Source organism: Columba livia, chromosome 5 (assembly GCF_036013475.1).
Source record: "Columba livia isolate bColLiv1 breed racing homer chromosome 5, bColLiv1.pat.W.v2, whole genome shotgun sequence".
Lineage (NCBI taxonomy): Eukaryota > Metazoa > Chordata > Aves > Columbiformes > Columbidae > Columba > Columba livia.
In genome coordinates this window covers 64761658-64785387 of record NC_088606.1, presented here as the reverse complement: position 1 = coordinate 64785387, position 23730 = coordinate 64761658, and the positions used below count along the sequence as shown (strand labels likewise).

At 41.1% G+C, this 23730-nt stretch overlaps 1 protein-coding gene across 3 annotated transcripts in view; it reads left to right on the top strand.

Annotated features, from left to right (window-relative positions):
• PRMT3 (protein arginine methyltransferase 3) overlaps nucleotides 1-4046 on the top strand; it is a 51288-nt gene extending 47242 nt beyond the window's left edge. For all 3 annotated transcript variants that reach the window (XM_065065506.1, XM_065065507.1, XM_065065508.1), the window contains one exon: nucleotides 3393-4046. In XM_065065506.1, the coding sequence (XP_064921578.1) occupies nucleotides 3393-3502 (110 nt within the window). In that variant the 3' untranslated portion in view covers nucleotides 3503-4046. The remainder of the gene's footprint in view (nucleotides 1-3392) is intronic.
• The last annotated feature ends 19684 nt before the right edge of the window (nucleotides 4047-23730 follow it).

The window sequence follows — 23730 nt, the reverse complement described above, 5'->3', positions numbered from 1 at the left end:
TAGACCTCAGTGCTGCATGTGATAGTGGTTCAAGTTAGTCTGAACTAGAGTGAAAAACTAGATAATGTTTTAAATTGTCAGTCTCAAACAAGGACAGCCTTGTCATGAAGAGCGGAGTCAAAGCTTACTGCTGTGGAACTGTGAAGGCACATACGAACCACTTAGAAGCTCATGGTTCTTACAGCATAGGGGTTTTGCAAAGATATTGCTCACCGGCTGTTAGGTAGTTAAGTTTTCTTCAGCCCAAATCCACTGCAGTTTTCTGGCAGCTCTCTTTGAGGCAATTCCAGTGAGATCTTTCCTAAGGTTCTTAAATTTTAATGGTGTTCAGAATAAAGAATGTTTTGAGTACCATATTCTTACTTGTCTCACTGTTAGCTTCCTAAAGCTTTTCCACAGGAAGAAAAGAAGGAAACCTGAAGGACCTTGATTACTGGCTACCTTCAGTATCTCTTTGCATCTTTTTGTGATCAAAGAGAAAGGGGACAACAAATTGTATTGGAAGGCGGAGTAGTTCTTCACATTACCAGTTCATTGCCATGGATCATTTCGAGCTTTAAGTAGATGTTACGGATATATGTAAAGGAGACCGCATGCAGTCTTTGGGTTCAGTCAAATCCTTTCAGATAAATCAAGTTATAGACTTGGGGCCTAAACACTCTTGGTGACAGAGGCTCTTGCATGGAGAAGTATCTTCTCTCTTAGCCTGCAGGCTTGCCCTTTGCATGATTGTATTGCACAAACATAAGATGAAAGATGAGTGTGTACAGCTTCATGATGGTAAAAGTCAGAGTCAAAATAAACCATTTGAGTGTTCAGAGCACATGTATAGGGATTACTGTAGAGCGTGTAATCAGCAGTGGGTCAGTACGGACCTAGGGATGCCATTTTTCCTGTGCTAGCAAGCTCGTCCAGCAATCCTGCTGAATTCTTCTTTTGGGGACAAATTTCAGGGCTCCCCAGGGGATAATAAAATTGTGGGAGCGGGATTGTAATGGATTCAGTTTTGTCCTAATCAAACTGCAATGGCACTGTGTGGTTTACTTGCATTCAGCTGAGCGTGATAAGAGCAAGGTGATGCAGCTGAGTCCCTGGGACGGCTTCCTCCAGGCAGCTCGCAGGACAGCACGATGGTGAAAAAACATCAGTCATGGTCTATCTATGTGACATTGATTAATTGTTCAGAACTGCCTTTCTGTGACTTGGTTGCGCTGCTGTTGTTTGCTTCGGCCCTCAGAAAAGACTGTTTAGAAAAGCAGCTTTAATGTGGTTACTGCATAAGAAATAGCTGAATGGAGAAATGGAATGCTTTGTTTCATTAACTACCTTTACAGACAGAGTCTGAGGGTTCTGTTGTATGAATTCAGCTTTAATTTATGAAATTAGAATTAGACTTGTACTTCATTTATCGTATTGCTTGTATTAATGTTTCAAATGGCAAGGCTGATGTACAGATTTACTTAAATCATGGAATTTTAGTTCTCGGAAGTTCTTTAGTCTTACTGAATGTCTTAAAAATAGTTATTATAGGATGTTAAAATATATCAAATCATTTTGCAGCTGTTCTGAGAATCTGCACGTTCAAACTAGGTTAAACTTCTTAACTGGAGAGAAGCTGTAACGCCCTTTTTTCTTTACTTTGTCCTTCTATCTGGCAAATTTCTGTTTAAATGATCTGTGAAACCATTTTTGCAGTTCTTTGCAATCACATTGAATTGTGTCCATCATGGGTGTCCTAATAATAAAGCTGGACAAGAATCGAAGTGGAATCTCCAACTGTTAAGTTATGGAAAAAAAAAATCAAAGAATATTTTTTGTTTGTTTCTTATATAGTATTGATACCACAGTTATTCTTTTTGAAAACCTTTCTTTGGTGTTTATATTGCAGCCTTTGGCAAAATGTCCAGCATTTCCTATTTATAACATAGCTCATGTGTCAATTTACTGTTTGTGGGTGCAACTGAGAATTGTGCCAAATGGAGAATTCTAAATTTCTTACTGAACTTGAACTTGGCTTAGTTTACAAATGGCTGTTTGTTTTCATTTTTTGCAATAAGAATCTCGAAAATGTCAACTTTTTAATAAGCCATGGTTTGTTGTTACAATCACAGTAAGTAGTGAACACCTGGGAAATACTTTGGATCCAGTGAGATAGAAAAGTACTGACAGTGGTTGGTGTGAGGGGTGAAGATGAACTTTCAGTCCTGTGTGAAGTTGCAGAATGTTGCATGGCTATAAGGGCTTTTCACATCTTATCCATAGAGTATGTTTGTATGACAATAAAATGGACTGTCAGATCATTAAATTGGACTTAGAGATCCCCAAATAGTCTCCTATATTGCATATGAAATGTAAGACGTCTCTTCCTTGTATACACAAGTTCCTAAATTGGTGCAGAAGGTTTAACTTTTCTCATCATTTATTTCAGAATCTGAAAGTGCTTTTACAAGCTAGAACAGACCTTTGCATTCTGTAAGGAATAAATGTGGAAAAACTTGATGTGCTGTGGAACTGTAGCTGCTCTTGGGGTGGAACCAGATGTGATCAGCACAATCTAAGACAAAATGTTAAACATAGAAACAACAAGGCCTGAAATTTCTCTAGGAGGAAAGCTTGTACTTAGGTTTATTAACACTGAAAGGGAGGGTTGTGTCTCTCCTTGGGGAGATGTCTCTCAGCTCTTCTGTATCAAAGCGTTCTCTCTGGTTTTAGCAGAAGCCCACACAGGCAGAGTGGTGTGGTCAGAAAAGCCTGATATTTTGTTTTACAAACTAATTAGAGCTTAAATGAAATACAGTTCAACTATAAATCACGTGGCATCTGAAGCAGAGAGTTGTGTGCTTACTTGGTTTTACTCAGCGTTGATCCTAGTGATGCATTATTTGCATAGTGATGTGTAATTCAAAATTAGGGAGCTCAGCAAAAGAATAATACGGTATTAAATTTTATGGACTAGCAATTTTGCATCTTTTTATGCTTTTGTGTTATTCCTAACTTTGTTTCTTCTTTCATGTCCAGAATGTTCAGGAATTTAAAGATGATTTATATCACTTCATGAGTATATTGGTATTTTAAAGTGGGGTGAGGAGGTGGGGAATAGTAAAAATTGTAGGTAAAATAACTGGCATATCAGCTCTTTGGGTGGGTGATCTGAGGAGCAGAGCATCGGACATAACTCAGTGCCTCACCAGGTTGAACGATTTGCCTTAACCTTTGTTGTCAAGACCATTGTTTAGAGCTTCGAAAACACAAAGGAAGCCTTTGCAGCTTTGTTTAGTTCTGATTAATTTGGAACAGCTTCTCATGCAACATAATGGTATGTAATGTATCTTTGCTGTTCCTGTGTGTGATTCAGTAATGTTAGTATATTAATTTCCTTTTTTCTTTTACAGGAGAGGCCCTAAGAGGGAAGATAACAGTCCGTAAAAACAGAAAGGATCCACGGTCTCTCTTCATAACCCTGTCAGTGAGGGACATCCAGCAGACCTACAGCCTGCAGTGAAATTCGGTGCATGTAACTTGGGGAGACATCCCATTTGAATGTTAGATTGAACTGTGCAACTGTTCCTAAATATCAAAGAATGGCCAGCTCTTGTATTCATGTATGCGTACGCACACACAAGAACGTGGAAAGTTTCCCTAGAATTGAGAGAGTAGTGTTCAGATGCTTTTGCACTGGCATATGGAGACTGACGAAAAAATCAGATTCTACTGTTTCACATGATGTGGGGAAGGCAAGACAGGTGGGTTTGGGTTACATGAGACTGCCAGGCGGGAAAAATCAGATTGAATCTTCCTGTGAGCAGCAATAAATATGATCTCTCAATACTTTTTTTTATTCTCCAACTGTCAAAATCCTTGTGCAATGTGTTTTTCAGGAAAGAAGCAGCTAAATCATGTGCCAGTCCCAGTGGGAATAAGTTTGCAATCCTGCAATTGGAATTCCAACAACAAACACTTTATTTTTACTACACTTCTATAATTAAAAAGTTGTATCACATTTCAGTTACATTTATCTAAATAAATGAACCAAGTATGCTATATAATGCAGTTGCCAGTTTCCTTGTTTTTGATGTAATTGGAAATTCTCCTACCTATCCAGTGATGGCTCATTTATTTATGGCTACAGTTTTTTCTGTTCTAGCCTATTGGAGCGTGGGTGGATGGAAGGGTATATTTTAGGAGCTTTAGGAAAAATACTGTGAACAAATAGCAGCATTTGCTGCAACAGTGGATTTCGTTTGGCTGCTTAAAGAAACAGTCTATGAACAACCAAGGATTGCCGTGTATGTGATGTTGTTTAAACATTTTAATCTGCAGTAGAGTTGGAACGGAGTGTGACACCATGCAGTTTGTGTGCTTGTATTGTACAGGGATATTTGTGTTGAAAGTGGTTTCAAAAATCATTTCAAGAAGCAAAGATGACAGTGTTTTGCTGGTCATCTCTGAACTGCTGTTAAAATAATGTTAGGACCTTTTTTAAAGGACTAAGACAAGAAGGAAGTTCTTTCCCTTGACATCTGCTCCACAAAGTTTGGGTATATGTATAATTAATGGGGTAAAATACTTACTCTTTTGCCTCTAACTAAAGGGTGTTACCAGTGGTAATGCCAATTTGGCAGAGAAATGGAAACTTGTCTTCCAAAATCTGAGTTTTTTCTGCAGCACAGCAGTTGATGTCATACAGTGAAGGGGACATTGCATAGGAAGTGACAGTTCCTACATTGCTACTGTATTTTCAGCTGAAAACAGATTTGTGGACTTTTGTTTCGTCTCATTGCTTTTATCCTCCCCGTGGAAATGTGTGGCTTACTAATTTGCATCCAAATAATTTCCTTGGCTTAGAGGGGGTGGGGATTCTTTCCTCTGTGAAAACTATTGAGTCACCATTAAACCCTTGTATGTCCCAATTAACATCTAGATGTTCAGGAGCTCAGCTCACATGTGCAGCTTAATGGGAGTGTTCAGGTCCTGAGCAGTTAGTCTGCTTAACTCATTTTAATGCTCTAAATAAGGGCTTCACCACCCATATTGACACCTTAGCTATTAATGTTCACCTAGTAATAAGTATTCATTCGTTGCTCGCCGTGATTTTTAGATACCTTGATTTTATGCAAGTGGCGCTGCACACAGTTTATAAATTCTGCATATTTTCAGAATTTTCAGTATAGGCTTCCCTATAAAAACTTAACAAATGAGACAATTGCACACACACAAAAAGGTGCATAATTTATTTCTCAGTAGTATCTGACAAGTCTTAGTGCTCGGCAGTGTTATAGTTGATGTGTAAGTCTGATTTGCTAACATTTTTCTAGCTTGGTGACGTAGATTCTTTTTGCAAGTACATGGATTATCTTTGTTCAAACACTTGAGCCTTGTTATCTGAAAATAAAGACTGTTCAACTCTACAAAAGCTGACCTTGTAGATGAAACGGTTACAGTTGGCATTGGACTGATCAATGGAGTTTGTGATGGAGTTATCAGCCTTAGACAGTAAACAGGCAGGCAGGGGGATGAACTGTGAACTTGGTCCTTTGCCAAGAGGTGCTGTAGAAATTGAGGATCTCGACAGACTGAGCAAAATCCTCAGTACTACGGCAACTAGAAGTTGGAAGAACCTGCATCTGATTTTGATCATCTAACGTGTAGTTGGCTGTGAGAGCTTCATATCTTTTTAGTGTGACTGATACTTTGACATGTCAGTGTTGGACTAGATGATCTTGTTGAGGTCCCTTCCAACTGTGATTTTTTTAATATTTCTGTGGCTTCTGTAGAAATGCAGATTGTATGTTTGTATAAATGTTTGCATAGAAGGCAAGAAAGGAAGAATGCAATGGCCTAGATGCAGTTTATGTAGTGAAAAAGTGGTTGAAAATGTGTAGAAGAAAAATGGAAATACCAGCTATTATTATTTAAAACAAACAAACAAAAAACTGCATCAAGAAGAGAGGATTTAGTAGCATCTAAGCAAAAGAAAAATGGTCCTGAAAAGACCTTAATTAATGAAAAGTCTGAGGAGGGTCGTTTGATAAAGACACTGGAGTTTCAAAGAACTTCAAATACACGAGTGGGAGTTGATCTGATAGCCAGTGTCACACAGTGTCCTGTGGAAATAGCCCATCAATTATAAGTGGCTTTTCTGAACCTGGCAATTGAATAATGTGGGATTCATCTGACCGCACGATCAGTTATTTACGTTTCCTAATTGTAATTGTGTGAACTAAATGTTATAGGAAACGTGATCAATAAATACTCTTTTAAAGGAACCGTAATGATTCAGTCAGAGGCAGAAAAGTGCAAAGTAACTGCTTTGGGTAGAGATACCCCTGAATTTGTCCAGTGAGAGAGAGTAATTCTAATGCTGCCGTTTGTAAGTGCATATGCACTGAATGTTTTGTAGTTAAACTTTTTTTTCTGTAAAAATTCACTTGTAGATTAATTACTATGATTGTGATCCTATTATATTTAGTATCCCATAATTATTTCTTTGCTCACTCTATTGAATGGGAAATAATTTAGAAAAAATGCTGTTTTGGCTATGAGTAATTTTTTTTTGATTGGTAAAGTATGTTTTTGTTGTGCTTCGTAATGAAGGCCAGGAGTTCTGAAGAACATTGTGCAGAAGGTTTTCGTGTTTAATCCAAAAGTTAACCTTTTTCACAAGGAACATTCTCAATTATCAATCTTTAGTCATGCTTAAGTAGTTTACATTATGCTTAGCCCAAGGTCAGAGATGTTAAGATTGACTAGTGATTCATAAAAGTTGTTTTAATATTCAGATAAAACTGAAGGTTGGCCTGTCTTCAAATCCTTACCCAAAGTCTATATAGTTGAAGATCAATAACCCCACTTGAAAAGAGTGTGGATGCTTACAGCTCCACTTCTGATTTCAATGCTAAACTACAGGTTTTTCCCCCTTTCGTGATCTGTCCCTTATTTAATTTTCCTTGTTTTCTGCAGTACTTTTAAATGTTTTGCTTGCTAAGCTGTAAAACACTTTTCCTGGCTTTTCCCATCAGAGGGCAGCTAAGCAAGAAAGGCAAACTTGGAAGCTCCTGGTCCTTCCCTACTGAATGTCTCTCCAGTGAGCATCATGCTGGAGTCTCTAATAGAATTTTTCTGTGGGTACCTTAGTTCAATCTGCATTCTGTCCTGTGGGGTGTGCTGTAATGAGATAGACCCGGCTTCTGTGATCTGGATAAAAGCAAAGTCTCAGCTTCAAATAGATAAAGCTCTACAGAGGATTCAGAAAGCTGGCTTGGGAAATAGAGCTGCTAACTAAAGCAGGTAGGCCTCTAGTTAGGTTTTAAGTTTAGGCTTTTTGTTAGTTTGTTTTTTCAAGGATGTTCTTCTGCTATTTAATAGTGTTTTAAATATTAAATTAAATTAATTTAAAAAAAAATTAAATAAAATATTAAATACAGTAAGTATTTAATAGTGTCTGAAGTTCCCTGTAGTAATGACTCTTAATATTTTCTCTCTCTGGCTTAAATTATTTGAAGAAAAAATTGATGAACTGTATATGTACCAAGATCAGTAGGATGAGTTAGAAGTAGGAAAAACACACATCCTTTCCTAGAAGGAGAATTGGAAGATCAAGAGTTGAAACTAAAGGCCTGTATGAAGGTTAAAGTGACTTTTATTTTTATAAACCAGATTTGGGGGTACAGTTTGCTACAGCTGTTACAACATTGATTAACTGCGTAATAAATGGAATTTAAGAGTTTTCAAAGGCAAGCAAAAATAAAATCATGGGCATATCTCTGAACATACAAATTTCGTAAGAGATTTTATGCTCTTCTGTTTGTACAGATGTTGGCAGATGTTAATGCTTGTGAAACAGCGACATCCAGTTAAAAGGCAAATATTGGATTACATGAGAAGGCAAGGAAAATCATAGAGGAAAGCTAGAATTGAATGTTACAACCACTGTAGATACATTTACAGGAGGGCTTATGTGATTAACTAGGTTTAAAAAGCAGCCAGTTTGAGTTATATTTATTTGTCTACTTGGACTGCAACCTGAAGGTGGTTCAGTTTTCCAGGTTTAACAGAAGAGTTTAAACACATACTGTTTGATATAATTTTTGACCTTGTATAAAATTCATAGGTAATTAACTTCACCGTTAAAAGCAGTATTTTTAATGGTGGTGTTGAGTAGCAAAGACAGAAGGGGCAAGGAAAAACCTTACTGCTAATGAGGTCCTGTGTACATAGAAATGGTTTTGTTACTCAAATAATTCAAAACCTTGTGCATTTTCAGTACATTAATCTGTAAATATCAGTCTATTCCCTGATGTCAGACAACTTGTTCTGAATTTATTTACTTTTCTAATCCTCATATACTAAAATAGCAACAATCTTCATTTATGTTCCTTTCTGAATGGCAAGAGCTTTACTCAGTTTCTTTGCCTTACTAATGCCTCTTGGTTCCAGCTCTGGACTCCATGGTAAAAGAAAGACTCCCCCCATGCAAAAACTGTACCATGAAACAACTTACGAATTTATAACATTTCTATAGTTGTTCCTGTAACAATTAGCCAAAGTAAAATAAAAGACTCTTAATGACAGCAATAACAAATTAAAGAGGAATAAAGCTTACTCAACATGTTAATTCTATTTTCCACTTGGGTACTACTCAAAACATCAGTGGAAACAGAGTGGGAGCAAATACGTCCCATGGAGAACAAAGTAACTGAATTCAGTCTTTCACAAGTGAGAGCTACAACCCAAATAAAAGTATTCTCCTTAGATTCAATTGGCAGATGCTAAAATAATCCTGCTTTACATGGTGATTGAGACTCTTTTCAAATATTTTCTTGGAAAGAGAGCCAGGTGAAGCTGGGGATGCCCATTTCCTTGTGGCGATTTGTTGTTTCTATTTTCTTACCACTCCAGCATATTATGGTCTATACAAAACAGGGGATAGAATTTTCCAAAGTGGCTTGGATTAACTGGGTGAGGTCATATCTGTACACAATAGTAATGTTCAGTGAGTAACTAAGTACTTAGAAGATACATCTGGGAAATTTCCACCGGTAAAAACCCATCTCATGGACAAAATGCCAGCTTACCAGAATATAATCTTTGCTATGGATGCTCCTCTCATCATCACACCTGCCTTCCATTTTTTTCCCACTTTAGCAGGTGATATTCACAGTGTATATTTAATGAGCTAGATTTTTTAAGAATTAAAATCTGTAAAATCGACAGAACTATCCAAATGACTACACATTTACTTAGCTCTTCAGTACTATCACTCTCCACGACTGCTGTCTGCAATAGTTTTCATTTTAAAAAAAAAAATCAGTTTTGCTAAGAATTACCAACTCTTTCTGCTTTATATTTCCCTGAGCATTGCAGTTTGCCTGGATGAAAGAAGGGAGCTCTAGGGTGGCGGGAGAGAAGGATGAGCTGATGGGAGACACACTGAAGAACTACAGGTCCCGGGTGACATGTACCACAAAGAGAGCTCCCTCGAAGGAGTGTTGATCCACTTTGGGTAATGATGGTTTAGATAATTAAGCCTGAAATACAAGTAGGATTCAGTAAGTAGAATTGAACTTTGATTAAACCTTCTGATGGGTTATGCAAAGAGAGGAGCATTGAAGAGAGGGGAGTTTCATAATAATATTGACTTGTGTCACAACACTGGTCATTCTTGAAGCAAAGTCTACTCAAGTGGAAAATTGGATGTGAGGAGGAGGACTTCTCTGCAACAGGGATGTTATAGCTGTTGTGTGTGAGTTAATACAAAGCCTTACACTGAGAAGATAAAGCAGTAGGGAACTCAGGTCTCTTGCCTCGAGTTAATATATGTGTTGATGTTAATTTTGGAAGTGTTGTGTTCTTAGAGCATTCACAGCTCTTATATCTACATAGACCCCAAGACAGATTTAGCTTAGAGAATAACAGATGGGATGTAGTGTCCCTAGAGGTAGAGATGATGCTCTTGCAATTGGTTCGCATGTAATTTTGACCACCTTTAGGGCACTAGTTGATAATGACCCTGGACTGTGCAATGCAGCTGGAGATGGGTGGCCCCCATCTTTTTTACTTGTCACCTAGAACAGACCAACGTCTCTTGCAAACAACAGCAAAGAGCAGCAGGGAACACACCATGATTTGAGGAAAACTGAAGGAGAGTTGTTTTTTGGAAACATCTACATGCCGAGGAAGGTTAATGCTGTCAGAAACAGAGGATATTCAGGAAAATAATGCAGGCTTCTTTAACTGTCAAACCATTCAGCTGTGATCAAAATGTTCTGAATTGACCAGTGATTTTAATGTATTTATTCTTCTGCTGAAACAAAGATTTCTTGTCTTCAGAAGAGTTTTCCTTTCTGAAAAGCCCACGTGAAGGCCCCTTTGTAGTGTCTTAAGGACAGCTTAAGATTGTTTTCTCTGAAACAGACTTTCTGAATATTTTTTCTGCATAATAACTTGACCTACGTTTTAATATTTAAAGGGTGCCATGCTTTTTCTCATCTTCCTATGTTTTAAAAAAGAACCACAAACAACCCACAGGCAGGACGATGAGGTGCTATAAGGATGGTAGTAAAGTTTCCATTTTGCATGGCTTTCTGATTGTCTTTTAATCCATTATTTGGGTCAGCTCTTAAGTTAAAACCTAGGTGCAACATCTGGCTAAGGAATACACCCTGTAGTTAGGCTCAGCCCATCCTTTAATGGAATTTTATGTTTTTCACACACAAGTATTTGTTTTAATCCGATATTTCATGCTTGACTTATTCCTCCATATGACAGTTAATTACTTTTGTGGTAATTGAGACATTATTGAGGGAAGTGGGTAAGACAGCTATCAACAGGAAAACCTTTGCAGAATCAGTGCTATAAGGTGATCTTGTAGTCAGTTTTTGTAGCTGCCATCTGAAACCCCTGCTTCAGTCCCTAGAAGAAACAAGCAATGGCCAGGCTGTTATGACAGTCTCACCATTTCTCTGTGTGCCTGAATTTATTCCTAGCAAGAAACTGCCTTGAATAGTCCGCGGAGTTGGGAAAAGGCATTAAATAAACTTACAGGGGAGTTTAATGGCTTTTTGATAAAATACTACTCTTACATGTGACTGCCAGAACACGGTTGTTTTTCCCGAGTTGTGCCGTTGCTCCTCTGGGTCTGCTCTTGGCTTGAATGTTTTCAGTAACTCCACGTTTTTGTACATCTTGTTACAGCACTGCCAGCAACATGGAAGCCGTTCCTTTCAGTCAATATGCCCAGCTAATTTACTACCAGTACTGCAAACCTTATTTTCAGTAGGTAGATTGCTAGTTGATCTGTTTTTCAGCAAATTCTGTTATTGCCAGCCATATTTTTAAAACACTGGAGTGCACTAATCCTTTGGAAGAGGACAAATACATCTTTTCAGATGTCTTTCTCCATCTGCGTTCACTCTGATAAGTGCAGCTTTCATTATTTGAGAGAGGAGGAGGAGTGGTCCAGAGTCAACCTGTTTGATTTGTTAGACATTTACTGTACATTTAAGTGAAACTTAGCCAGTCTGTTTGAAAAGGTGGTGGTGTGGAGAACCAAAGGGGGTGAGGGACTAGGTAGATCTGTCCTGTGCTCTGTTTTTTGCATAAATATTTTGAATACAAAGTCTCTTTCCAGAGCACCTCACCTCTACCTGCTCTTCCCTCCCTTCCATAGAGTTAGCCAAGTGCAATTCACCTTTTTTCTACAAATTAAGCTGAATTAAGGCATGCATGAGCCTAGCTCGTAACAATGATAAAGTTAATAAAAGGCAATAAAATACATACCTGGAACTTAGTATGCTAATTATTTCAACTTAGTACTCCGTGTGCTTTAAGAATACATCACTATTATGTTTTCCTGTACTTCACAGAGCCTCTGCAAGTCTCCTTTCTTTTTCCTCTTCACTCCCTGCCAGCTTGTTGCAGCTTACACTGCAAAGCTATTTCTCATGCCCAGTAGCATGGAAACAGAAGGGAGAGTCTGAGTGATCACCTGGAGGGTTTTTACAGGGAGTTACACTGGATCTGATGAAAGGCCAGCCGTAAATGGTGCAGATGATCATCATTTTGTAGCACATCCCCTGGACTGACTATGGTTTGCACCAGCTTGCATCCCTCTGATTGTGTGGGATTTGAAAGGGATATGAAGATTTGCCGTAGGTGTTAATAATATTCTGGCTCCACATACAAACTTTTTACGCTTAGTATGTTTGGTGGTAATTGTACTAGAAGTAAATACTGAGCCTGTTAAACATTGCTGGCTCTGTTAGCTGATAGCACGAGCTGGTAGTTTAAACAGTTCTGACTTGCAGACGTTTTTGCTGCTCCTCCCTGGGGTATACATTCATTTCCAGTCTTGTTCTTTCTTTCCTGTATCTGACATGTTCTGCTAAATTGTATTTGTCTCAATCAAAATTGCACTGAAGTCTGTGTTTGCATTTTCCTTCACTTTCTTTGGGGTTTTTTTTGCTTTTGCTCAGGATCGGAGCTATGGGATACCTGGAATCTGTCCCTCTGTCTGCTGCAGACCAAGCAGACTTGGTTTCTTTATGTCTGAAGTGAAACCACTAATAATTGTCAGTCCCAGCAGGAGGGTGGAGAAAGGAACGTCTGGCCAAGTTCTGTGGAATTCTCCAGGATAAATTCTCCAGACATCAAAATCACTTTAATTTGTCTGTCTAAATGTTATTGCTCCAAGTTGAGTAATGATGTGTTGCTCAAAGAGGAGCAAATTGGGTAGCGAGAGGCAGGAGCCACCCTCTGCATCAAAGATGTCTCGCTGTTGTTGATTTGGTAAAATTCCTGTGAAGTAACAACTACAGCTCTGAAAAATTTCCTCTGACATAGGAGAGATGAGAATACTGACACTGAAGTAATTGGTTTGTCCAGGTGGATATATTGCAGACGTCTCTGCTGCCATACACTGTCCGCGGTGTTTGACCATATAGCTCAACATACCGTGCAGGACCCTATAGTTTGAATGGCCCTGTGGCCTTTTTCTCTTCAGGGCTGGGGATGGGGACAGCAGCAGTGAGCCAGCCCCCTCCTCACATGGCCAAGTCCCACACCAAGGTGCCAGAACAGAAAAGTGAGTATCTCCACCATCAAAAAGTCCCTTCCAAACTTACTATCTTACTAAATATGTGTTTTATATCGATTTGCCCGGTTACAGTTAAAGGGGGTGTGTTTATGACTGTGAAAGAAATAATTGTTGCAATGCAGGAGATGCAGGTATAAGAATTTTAGGTTTCCCTCTGATTTTTTTATCAACTTGAAAAGAACTGAGGAATTAGTTTCAAAGCAGCAGAGCAAAACACTTTTAAAAAGAAAAAAAAAAAAAAGAGAAGGGAAAAAATTTATCATCACGTCACTCAATGAACCGCTATACTTGAAGCCTGGAATCCAAAAATGTACAATTCTGCAGTACAGATATCTGGAGATGCTCAGATGCTCAGCTGGAGCAAAGCCCTTTAATATGCAGTCTAACAAAGCAGAATTTGATGTGATATCTTGTTTCCCTAGAAACTGAGTCCTTTCTGTCTAGGACTGAACTTCAAGTTTCAGACAGATGAAGATCCAAGATTCCAGCGTATGGAGGTACTGGCTGCTCTGGTGCTAAATCTTACTCTTTTGAACCCATTCCTCTTGCACTGATATCACTTGCCTAACTTGACACTTAAAGACCAGGAGCAGATGGCAAACTTTACTTTTTGACTGCTGACACCTCATTTCCAACACCACCAATTCAACATTAATTTCTAGCCCCTTGTGCCTGTCCACCAAGCATGATTTTGAAACTACTTCCGAATTGCTTCAGATCCAGGATGGATTATTTCAGCTGGAGAATGTTGTTGTTGTCTTTGTAAGTGCAGATCAAGTTGGGTAGCTGTTACCTTGGACAAACGTGAGGCTCTTTTTGATCTTGTGCTTGGCACTCAAGATGCCTCATTTACCTGATCTTGGGATCCACATAGAATTGGCTGCTGAAGTACTAGAGTTTTTTTCTACAACCCTGAGCAACCTTGTTTTGCTGATTCAGATTGTTTCCTCATACCATCCAGCTATTTTTGAACACAGAGTCAATCTCTGGTGTCAGTAGGGGATGCTAAATTGATAGGACAATGCAAATTACGCCAAGTCAATTGATGTCCTGTGGAAAGGACAAGAAATAAATTAATTGCTGGATTGGAAAAGAGGTATTTCATGCCAAGATGCTAAAAATGCTAAAGATTTGAGGAAGGTTTTCTAGCAGTATGGTGTGATTTGGAAAGCATAATATGCGTTAACCATTGCACCATGACCTCGAGATGTGGTTATATTGCAGGACTATAGAGACTATGAAAATACGTAATAAGGACTGATTCATAGACAGGTTTTTGTGTGAATTTTCCTTTCAGTTGAGGCTTGACGGAAAAGTTTTTTGGAGGAGTGAGGAGGGTTGAACTCAATTTCTTAAACCTGCGAAACCTCATCCTGGCTGCCAGCATAACAAAACTCTACTCATGCATTTGCCTAAACTTACAGTGACTAATACTTTATAAAGTTACTCATGTAAATGCTTTTATCCCAGACTATCGGCCTCTCTACTGAGAGGTCACACAGGGGGATAAGAAACTGGCTTGTTAAGTCCTTGGAGTCAGACTTGATCTCAGAAGGATCATGGCTGACCAGGGACGAGAGAGCAGAGGTTCCTGCCCATGTTCATTCAAGCTCTCAGTTGGTGTCCCTGAGGTCACCTGGGAGGCCTGTGGCAGAGCTAAGCTCCCATCTTGCATCATGGAATGGTTGGGGTTGGAAGGGACCTTAAAGATCATCTTGTTCCAACCCCCCTGCCATGGGCATGGACACCAGGTTGCTCAAAGCCCCATCCAACCTGGCCTTGAAACACTTCCAGGGATGGGACATCCACAGCTTCTCCAGGCAGCCTGTTCCAGGGCTTCACCACCCTTGTGTTGAACAATTTCTTATATCATCTGATCTAAATCGACCCTCTTTGTGTTTAAAGCCATCACCCCTTGTCCTATCACTACACGCCCTTGTGAAAAGCTCCTCTCCAGCTTTCCTGTAGGTCATCTTTAGGTATTAAAACCTTAGTAGGTTCCTTCTTTCTCCAGTTTAACTCACTGCCTGTCTCTGCTGGACCTGTTTGTCTGCTTCTTTAGCTGCAGAAGAGAAATGGTGATATTTAGCTATATTTTGTTAAGTTCTCTGCAGTGTGATAAGAGAACATCATATGAGTATCCTAGATAAATGTGGCTTTAATAGACAGGTATAAAGAAAGACTAAATGAAAAAGGTACTCAGGAGAAACTGGCTGTTGAAATACCTCTGATCTTTTTTTCTCATCTCTTACTATCTCGCTGACAAGTGTGGGAGTGAGCTGGGAAGCTTAATAAGAAAATGGTCTTGGCACCAAAGTCCAGCTTCAGTTTTCCATCACGTTAGATAGTGGATCGCCTTGAAGTTTTTGTATGACCAGGGCATTAAGTATAATTGGAGCTCAGTGTTGAAGCTGCCCGGAATTTCAGAAGATCAACCATAGAAAACAGCAAAGTGGTCTTTTAAACCATGAGCCTCTTACCTTAGAATAACGATGTTGTCCTAATTACTTGGAGATTTATGCTCAAGAGAATGCTTAAACCTGATTTCAATATGTAAACTAGTGGAAGCTTACTTGGTTTTTCTAACTGTGTTTGTTTTAAATCCAATACCTTAAATGGAAAGCACAGATTGTCTTGGGGAGCAAATGATACTTGTAATGTTATTTTTTTTAATTGTAAATATTGCTGGAGTTGTCTCTTCAGAATTAAAGTTGGAGGTATGCTGGAATTTAAGTCTAGTTCAGCACTGTGCGATGATAGAGCGTAGGTCTACGCTCAGTGAAGTGCAGACTTTGACTAACAGCTGAGAAGGCTTTGAATAACAGCCACATGTGTACAAGCTGTAAGCCAGATTCTCTGCTGTGATGCCAGCCCCTTTGAGCCATCTGACGGTGTAATGGAGCTGAAAAGTGGCTGTGTAATATATCCCCATCTTCTGTTCCTCAACCACGGGGTAGTTCCCATCTGCCACAGTGTTGGCAAACCCAGCTTTCTCGTACCCAAGGCTTAGGCCCCAGAATAGAGACTCTGTCTGGACTTGCACTAGGTGTCTGCTAAGGAGGATGTGATTAGGTGAAGCTTTTCCATCAGTATATTCCCTCAGAGCTTTTATGAGTACACTGGGTCCAGTTCAGTTCGTTAGTGATAGCTTCCAAATGGGTGTCCCAGTGAGAGAAGCTGTAGCTGAAAATTCGCGCTTAGCATTTATTATTTAGGCAAAATCAACTTACATTTAACCTATGGCCTTCAAAGTTCACTGCTTCTGTGAATGTCCTACGAACCACTCACTGATTCAGACTCACATCCCAACACCAGGTTGACTTATCAACCCTGAAGAGGCAGGTTTCTTCCTCTGGCGCTCTGCAAGAGTAAGTATGGGATTTTTCATGCTGCAGATTATCTCTGTATAACAATGGCCATAACCATTTCACTATGTGTTGGGGGATTTCCCCTTTCATAGTGACAAAGGAATCAAATGATTGGGGAGCTCTCTGGTTTAATAAAACCAAGAACTTCCTATGGGAGACCACAGAAAAGTTTAAGGCTTTTTGTTTTCTAATTGGAAATTGAAAGAATCTAAGTGACTATCATGACTTGCCTTATGAAATACTGAAGTAGTCACATTGCTATGTTTATTAAGGTTTTGCTTAAAATGGGACTATGTAGTCAGTGTGGTTGCTGACTCCTGGGAAAGCTCCCATAGGCTCGCAGAGGTACATGCCACGATTTTTCATTCTTACTGGTTTTGACTCAACAGTCAAAAGTGAATTAAGACAGTGAATGAAAGGTTTTAAAATGGGCTGGTTATCTGCAAGAAACTGCTGTGTTTTCTGTGTAGTGTTCATGGTGTCTTCCCAGAGCATCTGCCTAGAAAATCAACTTTCTCTCATTTTGTGATATTTGTGATATTTTTCTTTCCAAGTTTCTAATCAGGAAAATGTGAGTGCGGTGTGTTCACATGGTAACGAGTGACCAAGATACCCCACTTTGGAGAGTTATTCTTTTCAGATAATATTGTTTATAGTGTTAATCTTTATTAATATTGAAATTGAGCTGAGTTGATGCTTCACAGTTGAGCAATGAGTCTGCGTGCCTCAAAACTTCCCCGATTGCACAACAAAACAGCCTTGCAAGGTGGTTTAGGCACCTTTCTGCAGGTGAACCCCCCCGGTGAGTGTGCTGGGGTTCAGTGTCCATGTGCAGTTCTTGTCCCTGTGTCCCCAACCTGCTGAATTGGGTATCAGGGCTGCCGCCAGGCTCTTCTCAGCCAGGGGCTGCCTCTGTCCATCAACTCTCAATTTTGTGCCAAGACTGAGATAAAAACACCTGTTTGTTGACATCCAGAACCCATCGGATTGCTCTGCAGGACACTCTTCTATGTGTTGGTTCTGCAGGGCTCCCTGCACAGTGCCAGCATATATTGAAGGAGACTTATTTGTCTGTTCTCTGTGCTAAACTGACTTATTGTGTATTTGTACAGTTAGAAGAAACTACTGCTCTTAATCATGGTTTTGAGCACCACTAGTTCAAAAGTACATCTTTTTATCTCTTTTTTTTTGCAGTGTAAGGATCAGGTACATTCTTACCTGAATAGTAAGAAGTGTTGAGTTCAATGACTGGACCAGACTGAATCTGGAGCTTATTGTGGCACTGTGGAAAGAACAAAAATAATTTTAAAAAATCCTTTATTTGATTGCACATGGGTAAACATGGAAATCTATTTAGTGCTCTAAATAGCACCTATTTGTCATTTTTCATGAAATATGTGTTGTGGGTTTTTTTTTTTAAGCCATGTCCTATTGGAAAGTGGGGGTTGACCTGTGTTTATTACACCTTGGATTGAGATTATACCCCGTGGTTAAGTAAAATGTCTGTACAAATGAAGAGACATGTAGGTATGGATTAAATAGCTGTTAGGAGCATTAATACCAGGCCAGTGGTGCAGAAATTTCCTCCAGATGCGTCTGTTTTCCCCCCACCTGATCCCCTTTTCTTTTAATTTTCTCTTATTCGCAGTGATCTCCATTGAAAGAGTTAAATTTATTGCGGAACTGACTCATTTTTTCTCGGTGAGGCTGCTGGACTTTGACAATTACCTGAAAATACAAGGGGCATCCACTGAGTTCCATGGGTTAAGACAATTGGAAGCAAACTCATCAGAAAGTGTCCAGTAGAGCTAATAAATAGCAGGATGAGCCTGAGGCGTTTCACGGCAGAAAAATAACAGGTAATTATCACTTGAAAGATTTTACAGTCTCTTCATTATTTGGACATAATTAACTGAGAGAGGCAAAATATTGCAGCCTGATAAGGCGAATCTTTGTCTTAGGAAAGGGTCCATGCTCTCTGTATAGGAAAACTGTTCAGACGAATTAGGGCTGTAAACCCCACATATATAGTTAGAATGAAAAGGGAAACAGAATAAATTGAAGGTGAAACATCACTTTGCAAGATCTGTCTTATTTGATACCTCCTTTTGCTGGGTTTGATTTCTAATTCAGCTGAGTGAACACACTATTGTGCTTGGCTTTGCATTATGTATCGCTATAGTGAAATCTTTAAAATGGTTTTAAACCGTTGTTGGTTGTAAGAAAAGGCTTAAGCGCTTTTTTACATATTTAAACATTTCTGTGTTGCCCAAACCCGGACTTTCTCTGCAAGAGGGCATAGCCCCGGGTGAGGCGGGTTTATTCACCAGGGAACATCTGGATGTTCTCTCTGCATCCTCAGAGACCCCATGGGATCCTGCCCATCTCTCGGGCTGCAAACGCCACTGTCCTGAGCTGCAGAAATTGCTGGGGAGTTGCCTGAATTCAATGTCACCTGCCCCAGAGGGAAACGAACAGAGGAAAACCACATTTGACTGCAAGTCAAATCCACAACGTGCCCGGTACAGCTTGAATCAGCGCATTTCACAGCTCGCTTTTAACACCTCTCTAATCTAATTAGCTTGAACAAAAGGCAATTCACTCGCCTTCCTAACTGGGCTTTTAAAGACATTTCCCGAGGTCTTCACACCGTCCTTCATCCTTACCGTTGTGTTTGCCTTTTAGCTTTAAGGGAGAAAAGAGTTTAAATGGCCGTCTACTGTGGGGAACTCCCCCCAAAGCGGCTTTCTCGGGATGTGCCGGAAAGCTCCGTGAAAAAAAAGCATAAGGTGAGACCAAGGAGAGGAGGGAAGGAGAAAACCTCCCGCTAGTTGCATAGATTGATGTGCTGTGTGAAAGGGTTGACACAAGCTGATTTCCTCTACTAAGTGAGGACCCCGGGACAAGCTGTGACTCCAGAGTGTGGCACTTGCAGAGGTTGTAGAGGCGGCAAGTCCCGGGAGAATACGGAGGGATGAAAGAGGATGCAGCTTCTTGCTGCGACTACCTCCATCAATTTTAGGCAAACTTTCCAGTGGGAAGGAAGGAGAAGGAGAGAGATTTCAGATCAATAGCTGCGACGCTTAACCCAGCGGCAAAGACGCGGGATTTTAGCGCAGGGTTGGGAACTGCGGGGGTGTCTGTTGGGGTGTTTGTGGAGAGGTGTCGTCTCTCGCTTTTGTCGTGACTTGCTTTTTCCGCTGAGACACGACACGAATGCGTCGTAAAGGCAGGAAAGTGGCCGTTGTGACGGCGGGGAGGACAAGGGGACACGCTCCGGGGGTCCAGGCACAGCCCGACCCCCCGCTCCCAGTCCCAGCTCCTCCCCTAGCCTGCGCATTTGCTTATCTGCAAAGAGGGGGCAGGGGAAAAGGAGGGAGGGCGAGCAGAGGGGGGAAAAAATAATCGATTTCTATTTTTCATCTTTGACAAAGTAATTAAGATGGAGGCACTTGCTCGGCCGCTCCGCGGGGTGCGGAGGGAGCCGGGTTGCGCGGGGATCACCGCGGAGGCTGTTTCGGAGAAGGTGGGGGGAGTCTTCCCTTTTTTTGGAAAGACCATGAGCACCTCCCAGCCCGGAGCAGCCGCCCTCCCTTCCAGCAGCGGTGTGGGCGGCCGGGGTGGGCTGTGCCGGTAGTCATGGCATTGGGGAGTGGGCAGGGACCCTTCCAGGTAGAGCAGGCTTGGAGGGGAAGGAGGGAATGGCCCCCAACGAGGTAGGGGAGAGGTTGGTGTGTGTTTGGTGTGAGATGCAGCCAGGTCCTTGTCCTTCATCCCTTCTGTACTTGCTCGGGGCTGTGGAGGGCGGTTCCCCTTGGGAAGAGACCATGAGAAACCAAGAGAGAGCTCAGAAAAGTCATTTTAATGACTTTACTAGTAGTTAATTGGGGCGTTAAAACCCCACGTTGGAAGGATTTGGGTTGTTTTTGAAAGGAACCGTAACTCCAGACCAGGAGTTTCGACCAAGAGCAGGTGTCTCCATCTGGAAACATGGATGAGGAGAGAAGGGCAGGACCCGCACGGCTCTGGGAAATCTCAGCTTTGCAGGCTCGATTGCCGGCGTCGGGGCTGTTAAGATAAGGGAAAATGTTTGAATTCTTGCCGCGTTTCTCTGTGGGTTTCCCTCTTGACCAAGCGTGGGTCCTTGGCTCCGGTGTTCGCCCCACCGAGAGCCCCTTTCCCGGGGTGCAGGGAAAAAAGGGGTGCTCTTGCCTTTTCTCAAAGTACGGGAGGTCGATTCCTCTTTTTTTAGGGTTGAAACTTAATTTTCACATTCCAGTGAAGCAAAAATATCACTTAGAGAAGAAGATGAAGAATTAAAACTGTCAATTTTCTGGGGAGAGGGGGAAAAAAAAAGTCAACCCAGTGAATCTAGAAGAGGTTGGGGGGGGGGGGGGGTGTGTCTTAGCGACCATAATACTTCTTGGACCGCTGCCTTGTCGCTTTTAATTTGGTTCGTGCCTTTAGAGGCATTAATGCAACCTGAAGGGCAGCATAACTGAGATAACGATCCCCCTCGGTTACCGGGCTCTGAACAGATTGTTCTGCGGCTGGAGGAGCCGTTGGGAAGGGAACACTAAAAAATACCGCTGGTTTCTCCCGCTCCCCAATAAAATTACCTTCTGTGTGTGCCCCTCGATTTCTGAATAGCCCGAGAGAGAGTATATTGCAGAATACAGTCAGAACAGTGTGTTTGAAGAGAGAAACGTACCGCAATCTACACACACAGTGTGTATGTGTGAAAATACCTATATGTGTACATTATAATTATATACCTATAGTATAGGTAGGCCGTCGTGATTGAATATGTTCGAAGCAGCAGCATAATAAGTAGTTGCGGTAAAAAGCTGCTCTGAAGCTCTGCTGTAAGGTGAAAGAATTTTTCATTAGGGAGAAGGGATGACTTTTTTTTCCGTGAAAGACGATTTTTCGATGTTCTGCTTTGTTGGCCCAAATCTCCTCGGCTGTCGCGATACTTTTAATAATTGTCGCAGGTGAACTTCTGCTGCCATCCACGATGACCAGGTGTAATGTGAAGGATTTGGGGGTGAATTACAGGGGACCCGCAGCCGGGCTGCCTGCAGTGCACGAAAAGCTTTTTCAGTCCCATGGTCGGGGCTGGCAGCTCCTCACGGCACCGGGCAGCCAGAGGCTTTGCAGAATTGACTGAGCTACTGCGATTTTATTAGTAGTATTATTATTAATCCGCTGAAACAAACGCTAGTAACCCGTAAAATCAAGGACGTACAAGAAATACATGTGGTGCTGGTGAGTTTAGCCCCCTCCTCTCCTCCCTTCCCCCGAATAGGTGCACACATCACGTTGCTTACGCTAAAATATAAAATAATCCCCGCAGAAGCTGACGCCAGCAGAGTGTATGCGGAGGAACAGCATCTCTGACGCTGCACAACAGGGAAGGTTGCTTAGGGAGCATCCCGGTTTGCCAATGCGCTTTATTTTTATCAGTGTGAACGAAGTTACCTTGTGTGCAACAAATCTTTGAGAAAGCCCCTCAGATAGCAAATAACATTTACGAGAGGTGATTATAGGTGAATGAGTTTGTTGCAAAAACGATTGTGGGTTAACATCTGGCTTTTAGTTTTGAGTAATTCCACCACCTCCCTCGCCCCCAATTCTCAAACAGAAATGCCTGGATAGGTGGGGGAAAAACACCAACATCTTGACTGCAGTTGCCGTCATATTTGCTCCCACTTAACTGTTTTAAAGATAATTTTGATGAAAGATTGCTTTAGTGTGTGTGTATCGTTCTAATTTCATTAGGTCTGAGGGTTTACCCCCACGAGGCACAGTAAAAATAGACGACATGGTGTTGTCTGGTGCAACGAGAACAAGAAAGACACAATTAAAATGTGTTTGTGTACTTCAAAGGCAGTGAACCTCTCTCTCTCTCTCTCTCTGTGTAGAGGTATGTGGAGATATTAATATATATATATATAATTTATAAGTATATATAAGCTATCATAACGTCTGATCCAACTGTGAACTGCAGGAATGCAGAAAAAAAGTGAGATGAATCACACTACAGTAACCGGGAGGGAGGAGAGGGTTAGAAATGGAAGGTTTCTCCCCACTTGTCTCTTGCTTTGGGTGCAGTAGTACGTGTTTCTCACATGTTCCCTCTAATTACCAGCAAGAAAGTTCTTCCGTGCTCTTGCTGGATTTGGTTTAGTAATCAGCCCCCATATGAGTCACACGGAACACGCAATCCCACCGCCGCCTGAGTGACAGCTAGCCGGCGCTCTGGCTGCTTCTTGTCCCTTTAAAATCTGAAACCAAGGGTAATGATTTATCAAACTCTTATTATCAAGAAAATGTCAAACGAAGGGCACCTTCCTATGCACTGACGCAAACCCAGTCTTTCCCAAGGAAGTATAGAAAGCTTTGCTGCGGACTGGGCAAAATCCAGACTGTCAATTGTCTGTACTGCTGGTTTTACCTCTACCGAGTCAATCCTTGGCTATTTAAGACATGGTAAGTGCTTGATTTCTTTTATTTTTGATATTGAAAAGGGGTGGCGGAAGGGAAGGTGGCGGAGGAGCTGTCCGTGGTGCTGGCGGAGCTGTCCGCGGTGCTGACCGCGGAACCAGGGCGGGAAGGGGGCGCAGGGGAAACGGTGGCACCCCGATATTTCACTCACCTAGAGACCGAGTCCTAGCAAATCCTACCCCTGAAGCTGGGAGATGGGATTAAGAGGAGGAGAAAACTTGCGACGGGAGCGGTGACGGGTGGTTTTGTGAAAGCTTCCTCTAGAAAGAGGGGGTGTTTTTGAAGCTGATATTAAACTGATGGAACAGGTAGGGTTTGTCTGCGGGTTGTTTAAGGTATAAAAAGAAGATGCATTTTAAATTATAATTTTAAACTGGAGGGAAAGGTAGGGCTGTGGTGTGGGAATGTTGTCAGTAATCTATTTAAAGCATGTGGGAATGCTTAAAAAAATTTCTGGGGGTGTGCGAGTCGAAAAGATAACAAAAAAGAACAGGGAAAATTAGCTGTTATTGGCATTAATTCTACTGTGGTGGTGTGGTTATTTTTTGCGTTTCGCTGTCTTCTTGTCGGGTTTTGAAGGGTGTCAGCCAGCTCAAAAATGTTCACCAGCACTATTTTGCTTGTTTTTTAACATCGCCGGCTGCCTACAGGGCAGCTTGTCTATTGCCTATATATATATTAAAAAAAAAGCCGATGTGCATTGTTGAATGACAGAAAGGAAATGGGGCGTAAAATTAAAGAATCTTTCTACAGTGGTGATAG